General features: G+C 41.9%; 1 protein-coding gene across 1 annotated transcript in view; it reads right to left on the reverse strand.

The window, feature by feature from the left end:
* Nucleotides 1-1,520: 1,520 nt before the first annotated feature.
* The window catches only part of KCNJ16 (potassium inwardly rectifying channel subfamily J member 16), a 58,265-nt gene continuing 44,043 nt past the window's right edge, over nt 1,521-15,742 (reverse strand). The window contains 1 exon segment of the mRNA NM_001313870.1: nt 1,521-6,933. Within this exon segment, the coding sequence (NP_001300799.1) occupies nt 5,586-6,845 (1,260 nt within the window). The 5' untranslated portion in view covers nt 6,846-6,933 and the 3' untranslated portion in view covers nt 1,521-5,585.

The raw sequence follows: 15,742 nt of genomic DNA on the forward strand, positions 1-15,742 counted from the left end.
GCCCTGGGATCGAGTCCCGCATCAGGCTCCCCGCAGGGAGGCTCCTTCTCCCTTTGCCTACATCTCTGCCTCTCTCCCTCTGTGTCTCTCATGAATAAATAAAATCTTTTTTTAAAAATGAAATCAATAAAAATTTTAAAATGTTGGAGGTTTCCTCATACATAAAATAGAATCCGAGTTAAATGAACTGATACCTACCTCTCTGATGTCCGCAAAGTCTTTGGTTCTGGAACTGGCAGCTGGCAGAGGCTAGCTCTGTCCTTAACCTGTCCCCTGCTGCTGGCCTCCCTTCCCCACGCAAGCTGGTATCAGATGGGATCAACAAGTCCCAGAATAAATAATCGATCTCCAATGTGTGCTTCTAATTCAAACAAAGAGCCTTTACCCACAGTGCATGTGACTGAAGTATTTGATGTGGAACTTGTGATAACTTTCTGTAAAGGAGTTTTCACAGGGTCGAAACCTCTTGGGGATCTTTCTGTCTCAAGTTTAAGTTACTTAGATAGTGATTAAGGATGTTTTATAGGCCCTGGTGGCAAATGATAGCATAGAGACAAAGCGTCCCTTGGCCGTGTAACTTAGCAAGGCTTCGTCTGTTTGGGTTTTCATCCACTGGGCTTGCTGAAAACTTTAAGTGATTAACCTGTTTCTCTGCAGCCTGCAGAGGCTCCAAAGTTTGCATCAAGGGCCAGATCAGGTTGCCTTTTTAATTTAGAGGACCCTTCATCTCAATCCAGCTGCTTTTTTCTTGGGATGACAGATAGCCTCTAGATAGAGTATTCTTTTACTTTGCGGTATTTATAAAATAGCATAAATCAATGAGACCAAACAGCAAAAGGCAGTAGTTTATTTAAAGTTTTTTTTTCCCTTGCTAGGTATTCAGCAACTAAGAATCTATTGAACTTCAGAACGTCCAGCCATGTCTACTTAAATATCCTGACTCTGTACAAAAGATCCCAAACCACAGGCGTGGCCGCTCCCAGGGAAGGGAACACAGGGATGACCTGATGGGACGGATGCTGCTTGCCCTCAGCCAAATGTCATAACCCAGCCACACAGTCATAGGAGGATTGTGTTAAGTTGTTTTAGAAAAGTAGGCTCTATGCAAGAACTTACGATTCTGCTGATCCTAAGGGTTTTTTTTCCACTCAAGAAAAGCTCCAAAGCAAGACAGACAGACCAATGATAGTGCCAGGCAACACTTGGATTTTGCCTTTTCAGGAAAATGGAGGCCTTGCTTGCTCTCTCTTGCCCACATATTCATCTGAACTGAGTCTCAGTTACCAGCTTTCATTTGCAAAGAGCTCATATCCCAGAGAACTTCTGCAGAGAATTTGCCAAGCACCTCCCTGTCTGTTTTGTGTGTGTGTGTCATCATCCCTCCTTGTGTTCTGTATGTGGTGCCCAAAGTTTTTTTTTTCTTTTTCTTTTTCTTCTTTTTTTTTTTTTTTTTTTTCAGAATGTAGGTCACACTGCTTATTTAAAAATGAAAGTGAGAGAGACAGGGAGGCCACGCCAAATTTAGAATTGAGGGAGGGCTCTGTGATTTATAGGTACCAAGGGTGTATAGGGGTGGTTTCTGGGAGTCCACAGGTGACGCTTACCTTAAAAAATAAAAACAACAACAACAACAAATAAAATAAAATAAAAACAAACAAACAAAAAACATACAGAAGGGCTTATACACATGCTTACAGAACACTCAAAACAGAAGAATCAGTGTTTGTCATGGATGGAACTCATAGAATAATTTAAACCCAGTAGAATTTAGTGCCTCATTATTTAGGCCCAGAAAATGGACTTCACATGTATCCTGGCCAACTCAGAAGTAGTTCAATACAAATATCTAAAGCAAGGATCTAGATTTCTTGGTGTCTTTAGAGTCCACTTGAATAAATTGATGCAGTTTGGTCTCCCTGGGGATCTGAGCTGAGTATTAGCAGAGTTTTGCTTTTTTCCCAAGCTGGGCAGTGCAGGCTTGCCTGAGTCTGAGTTTCCATGGGTTTCAGCCGCTTGTCCTAGTGAAAGTCCTATTGATGTGATTCCAGGAGAGGGGGAGGAAGGAGATACAAGGCAGCCCCACAGCAGTCCTGGTCCATTTTTCTTATCAAGGTCACTCAGCCACAGTGTCTCACAGGGATTTCCAGGCCCAAAGTAAGTCTCTTGTGTTTGTTTTACAAAATTGTGGCATTTCCTCAAGTCCCCAGAAAATATGTGCTTTCCACAGAGACCCACTCCATCAAATGTCAAGTACAAGTACGAGCTGGACTCATCAGCACATCCCTGTTTCCTTACTGGACTGTGTTTCCCGCTTGCTGTTCAGTTGACAAATCATTTATTTCACTCATGCAGAAGAAGTCCGGAGATAGGCCATCCAGGGCTGTCCTTTTTCCTACTTTTCTGACGTCCCTTGTAAGGGGTGTCCTTGATTCCCTCTCTCTCTGGATGGTTGCAGGACTTGCAGCTACAGAGAGTTTGAGATCTAGGGAGGAAGGTTGGATGCAGGGAGTCAAGGGGCGTATGCCAGCTGACTCAGACCCAGTGAGAGAGCTTTCTTAAAGGTCACAGCCAGAGAGCTCTGCTGTCATCTCCTGGGCCAGACCCATGCCACTAAAGTGTCCCCCCACCCCACCTGCCACCCCTACCTGAGAAGCTTCATTGTTATTTATTTATTTATTTATTTATTTATTTATTTATTTATTTATTTATTTATTTTGGTCTTGCACATCGTTGTCCCAATTGGGAATCAGTTATTTAGGATGATGCAAAACACGAGATATTCGATGATATGGAAATTAAAAGCATCCACCCTACTGTTTTGCTGTGGGGACTCTGTGTGTGTATGCAAAGCACCCAAGAGTGCTTGATGAACTAGTGGAAGCATTTCCTTCTCTCTCCTGGTGCTCCCTCCCTCTTTGAGGGCCCAGTCACAGGCAGAGCACACAGAAGAGAATACCTTGATGCCACAGTGCGTTTCCCTACCTAATTAAGTCCACTGAATAATTTCATCTGCAGAGAGGGAAATAGCTGCCATAAGAAAATAAATACTCGGCCTACTTCTCATCATGGACAGAGCATTCGAAACCAGAAATGCCGTGTTGCGTGGAGGCTTCTTGCAAAGCTCACAGAAACACAACTGTTAATTCAGATATAGCTGTTCTACAAGCTGCTAAAAACTCATAAAAATGCTTTGTAATTCTGCCTACGTTCTAATCCTGTGAGGCTGCAGTCTCATTTTTGCGGTCCTGTACCCAATGCTAACCACATCGACGACTTATGCTAATCTGAGATAGAGGCCAATGCACACAATCTCTGCATCACTTTAAGATCTTTATTATTAATGACTCATCAAGGTGTCAAAGTGTGTTATAAATCTAAACAGAAAATCAGAGTTACATGTTACATGGGAACTCGGGTTTTACATTCTACTCTGGGTCATAGGATTTGATGGTGGAAGCACATAGCACAGTGAAATGTCTTTATTGGATATTGACGCTTCTATTCTGATACTAACAAAACCAGAATTATGGATTAGCAGAGTCCAGGAAGCAAAGCAAAGTCAAATGAACCTAGATGTGTGTGAAACAAACTTAGAAAGTCAGGGGAAAGGCATGTAGGTCTGTTGTACTGGTGGCGGATTTCTACTTGGTAGACCGTGGTACTCTAATTTAGCTGAGTAATTGCTGTTACAGAATCCAAATCTACAACGCATGTGTAATTTTAAAAATGGGTTTTACATTTCTGAAGCAAGACAGAAAAAAATAAATGCATTCTTTAGATCTCTGACATTAAGCTTCAGGACAGTTTTACAGCCTGGGACCTGAACAAATCTCTTACCCATAAAACGAGAGGAATAAAAGATTTGCACACGTGCATTTTTTAAAAAGTAACTTCATTGCTCATAGTCAAAAGAAAAAAAGAGAGAAAGGGAGGGGGGAAGGAAGGGTGGATGGAAAAAGAAAAACCCTTCACATACCTACATATTCTACTTTGGTAATCGCAGACTCTATGATTCAGTTCAATTTGCTTGTGTGCTTTCATTTAAATGGAGAGGGGTGGGGGGAGCCTTTCCAGAAACAGCAAAAAACGATTTGTATGTACATATATTTAAATAAAATAAACAAAGGAAAAACTGCGGTGTATACTTATTGCCAGCTCAGCAACAATGTAAAAAAAAAAAAAATGGGTATAGAAATAATTCTGAATGAAACTAAAAAGTAAGGAAACATATAATTCTGAATGAAGCTAATAACTGTTCAATTTATAAAGCTTAAAGTGCCTTTACTCATAGGGGATCTGGCTTAAAGTCATCACGATTAACATATTTTAACACAGAAATAGAACATACAAATATATCCCCTAAAATTTAAGCAATTCCATAACACTTAGTTTATCCGTTTAACAAATGTGCATAAGAATCACCTTAATTATATTTCACAGAATCTGCCATTTGAATGATTGTTCCAAGGTCAATGGGAGAGTTTCTTAAAATCTAGAATTCAAGTCATTGATGTCTTGTAAAGTGACCAAGACAGGAAACATACACAACTGCTTCTGGGCACAAATAAATGTCTTCCCTTTGCTGTTTCCCTCATTACTCTCCACTCCTCAAAAAATAAAAAATAAAAAATAAAAAATAAAAAAATAGCCAGCAACAGCTGCCGTCTTTCAGGACACAGCACAGGTTTTTTCTCCAACCGTCTGAGAATGTTTACCACTGCCATCTATTCCCTCATTCTATCTCTGTGATCCTATTTCTTCATGTTGTCTTTGGAAAAGAAGGGAGGTGGGCATATAGGAAGCCCCCTTGCCGGAGAAATTAGAAATGTCATTGTTGCCTTATTTCTGCTCTTCCAGAAAAAGCCATCTGCTGCAGTCAACTAGGGCATTTAGGAGAGAAATATTATTCTGAATAATGTCAACTTTTCTTCTGCCTTTCGGCTCAGGAAAAAACTAAACAAAACATCACAACTTCTAGCACTCATCCATCATTACCTGCGCAAGTGGCAGGTGTCTACTTTTTACAGCCACTGCCTTTTTCTGCTGATACCAAGACACCATGAGGGGCAAACATCGAACCAGGCAGGTGATTTCAGTTAAATATCTCAATGTTACAATCTGCTGGATGCCTATCTGGCATATCTTGGTTAGATGACATGATGTTTTTCTAGGACGCTACCCTCAGCGTTGAAACATTTAAAAATCCGTTAACCATGCTGGCGGCCTGTCTTCCTATTTTTATGTATTCCAGTATCCTACCTTTATTCTCTGTTACTGCATATGATGCTTCCAATTGAAGATCCAAGCGTGTGATATAATAAAAAGAGATGAAATTTAAATTACTTGGGCTCTTAATAGCATCCTTAATACAAAATTTGCTAGCAAAAAAAAAAAAAAAAAAAAGCTTAAACAATTGGATACTATGTAATTTTTAGATAATCTTTTACCAGATTTAACCTGTTCTTCTTATCCTTTGTCACCATCGAACATAGCTGTAACATTCCTTAAAAGGCCTGTTTATGACTACTTGCCTTAGGGTGAAGAGTAACATGATGGAGTGGTAGCCCCTGTCATCACAACTTGAACTACATTTGGGATTCAACGGAGATTCTATTTAAAGTCAAGACAGCTTTCTGATAAGGGGCTTCCTTACACTCATCCGTGGCAGACGTGGGGGTCTCCTCGGGGTTTTCACAGCTGCTGACAATGGCAACCGCACTAAACGACCTTCTTCTGACCGTGGTGTCTGATGTGTCAGATCCTCGGACTGGGGGGGCTTTTTCCATGTTGTGGAGCTGCTGGTCTTTCCAGTCCAGTTGCTTGGCACTGCAAAAGGGAGCATAAACTTCAACGCTCCCCTCAAACTGTAAGCAGTTCACTTTGTAATACTTTCTCTTAACTTCCAGGACATCATTAAACCTATGGCCCCAGAGAATTTCTCGGGGAACATAGGAACTTCTGGACTGGTGGGAAGTCCCCGTGGAATCACCAGTATAGATAAATGTCACCAAAATCTCAAAGTTGTCTTTGGCCACTGCTTTTCGGTCAAGGGCATACAGAGGGCTCTCGTGGTCAATCTCATGAACGATAGTTACTGGTGTGACAAGGATGATCTGGTCATTGACCAACTTGAGGTCCTTAAATGCCATTGTCATCCGCCCTTCACTGTCTTCTGTGTAGCGGAGAAGTTGGGCTCTCACTGTGCCTTCCACCACATGGTTGGGTCGGAAATCACCAATGCGCCACATGAGGCAAAGCTTCCCATCTCTCATGCCTATGAGTGCAAAATAGCTAAACCGAATGGTTTGGGCTCTCTTTCGAGCAGTTGCCATTTTAGCCAAGGCAGCTCCAATGATGAAGGTGTTTATGATGCAGCTCAGGATGGACTGAAGGATCACCATGAGCACTGCCATGGAGCATTCTTCGGTGACACAGCGGTAACCATAACCTATGGTGGTCTGGGTCTCAAGGGAGAATAAGAACGCCCCCGTGAAGGAATGGACATTGTCAACACAAGGCGTGATGTCCGGATCATTTAACAGATCACCATGATGAAAGGCAATTAGCCAAAAGATAGAGCCAAATATCAACCAGGAGAGAATATAAGATAAAGAGAAAATCACAAACATATGGCGCCACTTGGTGTCTACAAGAGTAGTGAAAATGTCCACCACGTAGCTCCCCCATTCTCCAAAAATGTGCTTGAAGTACACATTGCAGCTACCATCTTTGTGGAGCAGACGTCTCCTGGCTCTTCTCTTCTCCGCTATGATGTGCTCTGGGGGGTAGCCCGGGTATTTGGGGTCCACATTTACGATCGGATAGCTGCTGCCGTAATAGCTCATTCTTTCCTCTGCCCTCCAGGCACCCAGGTGGATTTTGCAAGAGTAATAGTTCTGTCACTATTTGTTGCTTTAAGTTTTCAGTTAAAACCTGAAAAAAAAAAAAAAAAAAGAAAATTAAATAGGCTTCAGCTTTCGCTTTTGATTTCCATCCTTAGAGCAATTTGCCAAATTTGAAGCAATTTCATGCCATCTGAAATGGCGAAGACCTCATTTGAACGACAGAGACATTCAGTATTGATTACTCATTTCAGTTTAGAATTCAACTCAGTCATTATAGGAGCAAAATATGCAATTAGAGAAGATAACATTTTTATATATGCAAAAGGCTTGGGTAAACACTATGATTATCCTAAATGGAGCCTCACTACCTTTTCTGACCTGACATAAACAAAAGTCGTATTTTTACAGACTCTTCTGGCATGAGGGCTCCTAGAACACAAAGCAATCTATAACGTAAAACGGCAAAATAGAATTCAGATATTTGTCCAGCTGGGTAATAAGGCTTCTAACTGTTGAAGTCAGAGGGTTTTTCTAAGAAGGATGCTATGAAGCGTCGCTACCTTCATGCTACTTGTTAACTTACATCCTGGTTGTCGCAGACCCTCCCCTTCGGCGCCTGATGCCTCTCTCTCTTCCCTGGAGGTTTCTCTTCCTGTTGTACTTCCCAGGACAGAGCAGAACTGACTGCGACACTATTTCAGATTCAAGTCCTTTCCCCTAGCTCCTTTAGTTTTAAGAGGGAAAAAAAAAAAAAATGTTCTTAACCCCAGAGGAGTTAAAACCACGCCCAGGTAAGCTTTCAATAAGGTATAAGATTGCTTTTGCTTTTGTCTCATGACATGCATCCTTTTTCTTTCTTTCTTTCTTCCTTTTTTTTTTTTTTTTTTTTTTTGGACACTGCCATCTCTTCTCTTTCCCTCTGAATAGAAGCCGAAAATTTGCCAAAGTTCTAATCTTGTTTCCCTCTTAAAGGGAGCATACTGCAATTGGACCCTTCTCTCCAGCTCTGCAGCGTATCCCTGATGCTTTCACAGCCATCCGTAGGCAAAATCATTTTTCCCCCTCCAAATTCAATCTTTAAAAGATCAAGGTAGATCATAGAGTTCTTATTGCTTTTTACCATCCAGGGAATAGGCCAGTGGTTTTTCCCAGCTCAAGTCTGAAAGTAAGTTTTCAATATTCGATGTTAAAAGTGGTCCTTAGTTACTTCTATGCAACAAACAGAAAAAAAATAAATAAATAAAAAACAACTCACTGAAGCCCAATTTAATGCTTTGATCATTTTTAGAATATGCTTTCCACAGAACCTGCCTGTGCTAGATGGGGGAAGAGGGGACGAGGGGGAGAAAAAAAGACTTCCCATTAGAGAATCCAGCCACGGCTGCATAGACATTGCAGTGAGAATAAATACGGTTGCTGACATTGAGACCCACCTCCCCTGAAACTGGACTGAGGAAATCAATCACAAAGCACTTATCCAACACCTTCCCCGAAAAAGGGAAGAAAGAGTTAATTTCCTTCCAGTCAAATAGGAATCATTTTTCTTCTTCTCCGGGGATCAGGCCCACTTGACAATAAACACTTTGTTTGGTGGACCACTGCAAGGATGAACTCTGCTTTCAGCCAAAAAATCCTGTAAGGCATGTAGGAGTTTCTCTCTGTCCATCCATATGCCCACCCGGCCACTCTGCTGGCTCATCCTCCAGGTCTGCTTTGAGCAGTTCCATCCCCTCCTTCATCTTCAACTGGGTTTTGCGGGGTGGTGGGGGGACGGTTGTATAATTTCAGGACGTGACCCAGGGCTGACAAAATGCTTACCGGAACACTGAATGTAAAATGTTCCCACAACTTTTGCCCACGACATATACCATTTCTTGGAGGTTCCTGTCTGATTTGTCATCGAACAACACTTGACAAAACACAAGAAGCTGCTCGAGGTCTCTGGGTCTTCATTCTCTCACCTGATCGCTGGAGGCATGAGAATGGGACCGATTATTAATCCAAGGCCCAGAGGATTTCAAATTAAAAAGTAGATTTAGAGAGAGAATTGTTTCCTTGTTAAAAGCTTCCAGCCTGGTTCCTTAAAGGGAACGGCACAGACTGGGAGCCTGAGGATAAGAAAGCATGGTTCATAAATCAAGAGCTACTGTGTGACTCTGCTCTTTTCTGCTGCCAAAAGAAAAAAGAAAGGTTTTTATTCGAAATGGCACGTGGTGTGAATTCCAGCAGTGCCAACAACTGTTATAAACAAGCCATTTTATTTTATTTTATTTTTTTAAGGCTTTTTTGTAAACAAGCCATTTAAAAAAAAAAACAAAAAAACAAAAACAACACCTTCCCCAGTAGGCTAATTGGAGAATGAATTTTCAACTAATGCAAGCTGTAAGTGAGCACATTTGAGAATGTGGAAAGTTCATTTCTGAATAGTGTTATAGTTTCAGGGATATAAGTCACGGCTGTGAGAATCCTGCCCGAACCCCACCAGGCCCTGTGTCCCCACCACAGGCCATCATGTTGAATTGATTATCCATTTCTATTTATGCCTGTCATTCAATTTCAATTCATCAATAAGCCTTCAGATTCTGTTCAGGTGCATACACTTTATCCATTCTTTCGTTCTCCAACCATGTAAATGATAAATTTTCTAAAAGATGATATTTTTTAAGCTAAATGCCAGATTGTAACCAAACTAGTCACATTGAGTCTTAACCACATCTCAGATTATTACTCAATGAGCAAATCATGTGATGGATGCTCTTTTGCCAAAATGACTAGACAAAATTTTTATTAACCTCTTGTTACATGCGTTGTGTTAATCTGAGCACTTTTCCCCTTTTTTGCCATTAAATAATGGAGGATGAGCCTTGCTGGCTGACTGGACATTCTGTGTGTAACATTGGTGTTTCTTAGGATTAAAACTGGGTTTTCAAAGTGCCTCCGTGCTTCATGATCACCTTGTTATCGTCCATTCCCTTATGAGAAAACATTTGCAATGTTTCTACTTCTATATATTTTTTTTGTGCATGTTGCTCTCCTTGCTCTCCAGAAACTGATGGTGGCTATTTCGTTAGCAGTAAAATTCCCTCTTTTATTAAAAATGGGAATTTGAGCACTGCACTGACAAGATTGTAGAATATCATGTGCCCAAGGAAATGTTGAATCTGCAGTCCCTCTTCTGTACCAGTTTCAAACTGTTTTGCCAGGTGGTTAATTAATGACAAAGACAGAAAAAGACTGCAATTTCTTTGTCATGACATGGAGTTCCGATATAGATGTGGCAAGAGTGAGAGGCAAGGCAGGGTCAGGATGGTGGGTCGTTTCCTAGGATGCCATCAAAGTCACTACAATGTACTCCCCCCACCCCACAGATATGGCCCAAAGAGAGCAAGTTAAAGGGATCAGCAAACTGGACCCTGACAGTGACTGTTCTCAGACCTTACTTGTTGTATTAAGTTTAGACATTTAAGGAAAAAAAAAAAAAAGCTGTCTAATCCACTTTTACTAGTGAGACCTGCTTTCCTGCTTTTATTACTCAGGGTTCTAGATCTTTGCATGAATTCAAGGAGAAACCTTTACTGATTTAGAGTATTTCGAATGGGCTATGCACATGGGCTGCACATAGGACACGAAATATGCTCAGCAAAACCAGTGAGCATCCCGCATACCTGTCCCCATTTCTCAGTACATAGAAGTACCTCAGTCAAACTCCCTCATCTTTTTTTTTTTAAGACTTTATTTATTCATGAGAGACAGAGAGAGAGAGAGAGAGAGAGAGGCAGAGACACAGGCAGAGAGAGAAGCAGGCTCCACATAGGGAGCCCAATGTGGGACTTGATCTCGGGTCTCCAGGATCATGCCCTAGGCCCAAGGCAGGTGCTAAACTGCTGAGCCACCCGGGGTGCCCAGACTCTCCCATCCTGAAGCAATCCCTCTGTCATTTTGCTTTATCCTCTCAAACTCGGCTATTTACTCTTATAGACATTTAGTTCTTTAAAAAAAAAAAAAAAAAACAGTTCTTCGAACTTATACATTTCATTAGTGTGTTGAAGGGACAACAGAATGGTTACAACTTCATAATCTCATGTCACTTTAAAGGTAAAATTCGATCCTGTCTCCAGCATCTGCTTAATATAAATACATTAAGAGTAATACAAATTGTCTTTGTATAATTTGGGACACACCACAAATAATGCTCTAAATATTTTTGGCAAAATTCAAGGATTAATGCCTGTGGCCTATGATATTAACAAGTACCTTCTTTAGCATGTACATGACTTACAGGAAGTCACTGGAAATCAAGTTACTTTCCTAGTGACTGTTAGATGAGATAAATTTTAGTGGACACATGAGAGCTGACAAGGCAGAGAGTAGAAAGGATGGCCTAGATTCTGTGTGTAGGTCATTGTCTTTGAGCACTGGCTTGGCTGCTGCTCAATGGTGTGTGGAGGGGCCAGAGCGGGGGGGGGGGGGGGGTGGCAGGCAGGCTGTGAGGGAAGGTGCAGTCAGATGGCACTCGTGGGTGGGCCCTGGTTGCTACGGACGAAAGAAAGAGGGGTGTTAATGGGACAGAACAGAACCCAAACAAGTTAGGTTATTTTGCTTGAACTCTGTCCCACAACTTGTTGCCTTGGAATTATGGCTGAGCTGTGTCTTGTCTGGAATCCTCATTAGACATTCAGGCACAGTTAGGTGGAGCTCTTCATTCAACCACTGAACACCTGGTTCACTCAGAAACCACTAGATACTGCCCAGACTTCTCCAAAGTGTCCTTGTCTCTCAAATTGCAAACAGTTTCTCCTTTGTCGACATTCTATGGCATTCTTGTGTTTCTTCTCAGCTGCTATCATCCCCAGAGCAGGTCTCCAGTGGAGTTGCAGCCCTTGACCTCTCCATTCTCTTTTCCTGCCCGACCCTAGCCTCCAACCCTGGTCCAACTTCTTGGTGACAAAGGACTTTACTTCTTTCCTGATAGAACTCTACAATTTCTCCTGAATCAATTTAAGAAACGTTTTGTGCTGGGCGCCTGGGTGGCTTAGTGGGTTAAGTGTCTGACTCTTGATTTCGGCTCAGGTTATGACCTCAGGGTTGTGAGATTGAGCCCCACTTTGGGCTCCAAGGTGGGTGTGGACTCTGCTTAAGATTTTTTTTCTCTCTCTCTTTCTCCCCCCTGCCCCTCCTCTTTCTCTCTCCCTAATTAAAAAAAAATAGTTTTGTGCCAGTTTGTGGTAGGAAAAAAGGTTTTCTACTAGGCTATGTGCAAACAACTGAATGGAATCCAGAGCTGGGAGAAGCAGAGATCTGGGATTACAACATTGCTTAGTAACTTTATCTGGAGAGCCTCTTTCTAGCCCATTTTTTTCTTAAGTAATATCTGTATCCTAATCATAAGTCCTGCAGCATCCCAAATGATGCTGTGTTCTGGGATTATGTTTCCCCACTTTCTGGATATCAAGATCATACCAGAATAATAAGAATTATAATTCCAAATTAGCCTGCCTTAAAAACAAATTACCTTAATAAACAATAGTCTGAAATAAAATGGTGTTTTGTTTTGTTTTGTTTTTTGTTTTGGTGTTGCAGAGAAATCATGAATTGGGAGGCCGACTCCAGTTCCAGGTCTGTCTCCAACGTCCTGAGTGGCTTAGGAACACAACTTTTCTCTGAACCTCAGCGTCCTCATGCATGATACAGGGATAAGAACACCTGTGCTACTGGGTAACTGTGCGTCTGAGTGAGATAAGGAATGGGAAGCGTCTTTCACTGTGCCAAGCTTGTCATAATTATTCAATAATTGTTGCATGAATCTGAATCCTATGAGGGCTCAGTTTCCCCCTCTGTAAAATATCAGAGCACCTGCTTGAACCCTGCCAAAGAGCTTTCCACTTGCATGCCAGAAGTGTCAACAATGTGGCTCCCAGTAGATATTTCTATTCAAGTTCGGGGATGGCACCACTGATTTCTACCACTAAGCCACCTGGGCCAATCCTCTGTCTTTCCACTAGCTTCCCAAAGCTCCAGGGACCAGATCATTTTGGGTTCCTTTTCACAAGTGTCACCTAATGGGAAATACCCTATTCCTTCTCCTTGACACACACACTTGCACACCCCTACTCCCCCAACACACACACACACTCCCACTCCTATATACATGCACATACATGCTTTCAACTCAGTTTTAAAAATGTATTTCTTAAAAAAAAAAATTGTATTGGTATTTCCTCTGAGCATCCAAGCTAAAGGAAACAAGCCCGACAAGTTTGGCAAAGTTAATGGGTTAAAGAAATTCACAGGGTGGTTATCATACTTATTCTTTGTCTTAAGTGGAATGGGCACATTTTACAAAGAGGGTTCTGAAGGCTTCTCTTGTTCTTATCGTAATAATCAGCCCATCCCTGTCTTGGTTGGACGCCAGCCTGAGTTGTTCAGAATTTACTTTGCACTCTATCTGGGTTGGTCCCAGAAGCTGGCTATCATGAGATCTTATGTCCTTTTAAAGACCACAGTTCAGGGACGCCTGGGTGCCTCAGTGGTTGAGCATCTGCCTTTGGCTCAGGTTGTGATCCCAGGGTCCTAGGATCGAGTCCTCCATTGGGCTTCCCTGCAGGGAGCCTGCTTCTCCCTCTGCCTGTGTCTCTGCCTCTCTCTCTGGGTCTCTTGTGAATACATAAATAAAATCTTAAAAAAAAAAAAAAGATGACAGTTCAATTTCCTTTTGATGTGGAAGGTTCCCCAGTGATCTCTAAACCTCTCCAATGAGAGTTTGTTGCTGACTGTTTTCATTGTTTTGTCTTTTTTCATTTTTCAAAAAATTGAGCTCCTCTTCTCTGCCAGACTCACCCACTTTTAGGAAATAGTAAGAGTCCCACCTCCGTGGAATGTGCATTTGAGGGCTGGCAAAAAGAAGCAGTAAGTTGGAGAATGGCCAGAGCAAGGAGAGCAAGGAGGGAGGGCGCATTTTGACCAGGGTGATTGGACAGCATTTGGTGAAGGACTTGACATCCAAGTGAGAGCATGCTCTTCACTGCTCCTGTCTGTGGCCTTTGGTAAAAATGTTCTCAACTCAGGCCTTGTTCTCTGCCCTATTTTGTTTGTTTGAGACACAGTCTCTATCTTGTTGTTAAGGTTCTTGCTATGTACAGGTGTAGTCTGGCTGCTGCACCTTTTGTTCTAAGCTAATGTTAAGGGCCCAGTTCTCACCAAAGCCTCTCATTACGGGAACTCATCTGCATTTAATCACTGAAATCAGGCTTTTCTGATCAGGTAAAAACCCGGTTTTACCTGGTCTACATAACAGCCTTCTCATTTCTTGTCACTCATCTAGAGCGATAGCTCTGACTGGAATGTAAATAACCCTTCTCTTGCGACCATGGGTCCCATCCAAGCTCCATATTATGGTGTTACATTAGCGTTGTTAAAGGACAAAAGTATGGGGATCAAAGACTTGGATTCTACACATGGATCTGCTGCATCTTACAAATAAATATCTTTCAGCTTCTTTTCATTTATTTAAAACATAGGGACAATGGCTGACTCTCTCAAAACATTTTCGAAGGAACTAATGGCATAATACAAAAGAGCACGATGGCTAGCATCTTGGAAGCTGTCTGTATTTACAGTCTCTGTTTAACCCTTAACTTGAATACATAGGTCTCCACTCCTTTTGTAATAGCTTATTCTGAGCTACAGTCTGAAAAATGAATACAGGTTAATCAAACAAGAAGAAAGAGAAGAAGTGTTTCCCGGGCAGAGGAACAGCATTTGCAAAGACTCCATGACTCAAGGATGCCTAGGGCATGCGTTCCAAAGAACTGAAGGCAGGGGGGTGGTAGTTGAGGCTGGAAAGAGAGAGAGAGAGAGAGAGAGAGAGAGAGAGAGCATAAGTGACCTAGTAGATAGAATTTAAGATTTGGGTCTTTTTCCTAAGAGCAATAAAAGCGATTGAAGTACCTTAACTAAGATCACAGCATAATGAAGTTTCCATTTTTAAAAAGACTTCTCTGGCCCTCCAGTGGAACACTGGTTGGAAAAATTAAAAAGCCGACGTGGGGAGTAAACCAAGAAGTCATTTCGATGATTAGGTAAGAGAGGATGGTGGCTAGGATTAGGATGACGCCTGTGGAAGTGGTTCCTGCCCCTTATCACAGGAATGTTTCTTCACCTGCACCTGAAAGAGAGTCACATGACCTTGGGGCGACCAATCAGAACTTCACAAACAAGACTTGGACTCTTGAGCCAGTGATGCGAGGATGCTGAAGCCTATTATTCCAGGCAACTACACAGCATCAAGAGGCCACTGGTGTGGCGGTGCATCTAAGTGTCTCCAGGGAAGGGAACGAGTCACAGCTCCTAGGGTGACGGTCCTCAAGATAAGATTTTCATTTTGTCCTGCCTCTTGCTTCTACTCATATCAGGTTTTCTCTTGTCAAACTCCCTCCGATGCTATAAGCTACCTGTTATCTTTCCAATAATATTTTCTTCTGCTTATGTTACCCAGGGATAGTTTTGATTGCTTGAAACAGAGAAAAATCAACTAAAATTCAGTTTCATTAACATTTTTAAACTGTCTCCCAGATGCAAGACTACGGACTAATCACTCTCCCTTACTCCCATCACATAAACCAGCAGCAAGTTCTGTGGGCTCACCTTCAAAGTAGATCTTAAAGCTAATCATGTCTCCTGATAGTCAAAGCCACCATGTCTTCAATGGACCAGTAAGAGAGCTTCTTTTTCTGCTCTTGTTTTTTTTCTTTTTCTTTTTCTTTCTTTTTCTTTTTTAAGATTATATTTATTTATTCATGAGAGACAGAGAGAGAGAAAGAAGCAGAGACATAGACAGAGGGAGAAGCAGGCTCCCTATGGGGAGCCCAATGTAGGACTCGATCCAAGGACCCTGGGAT

Source organism: Canis lupus, chromosome 9 (assembly GCF_011100685.1).
Source record: "Canis lupus familiaris isolate Mischka breed German Shepherd chromosome 9, alternate assembly UU_Cfam_GSD_1.0, whole genome shotgun sequence".
NCBI classification, from domain to species: domain Eukaryota; kingdom Metazoa; phylum Chordata; class Mammalia; order Carnivora; family Canidae; genus Canis; species Canis lupus.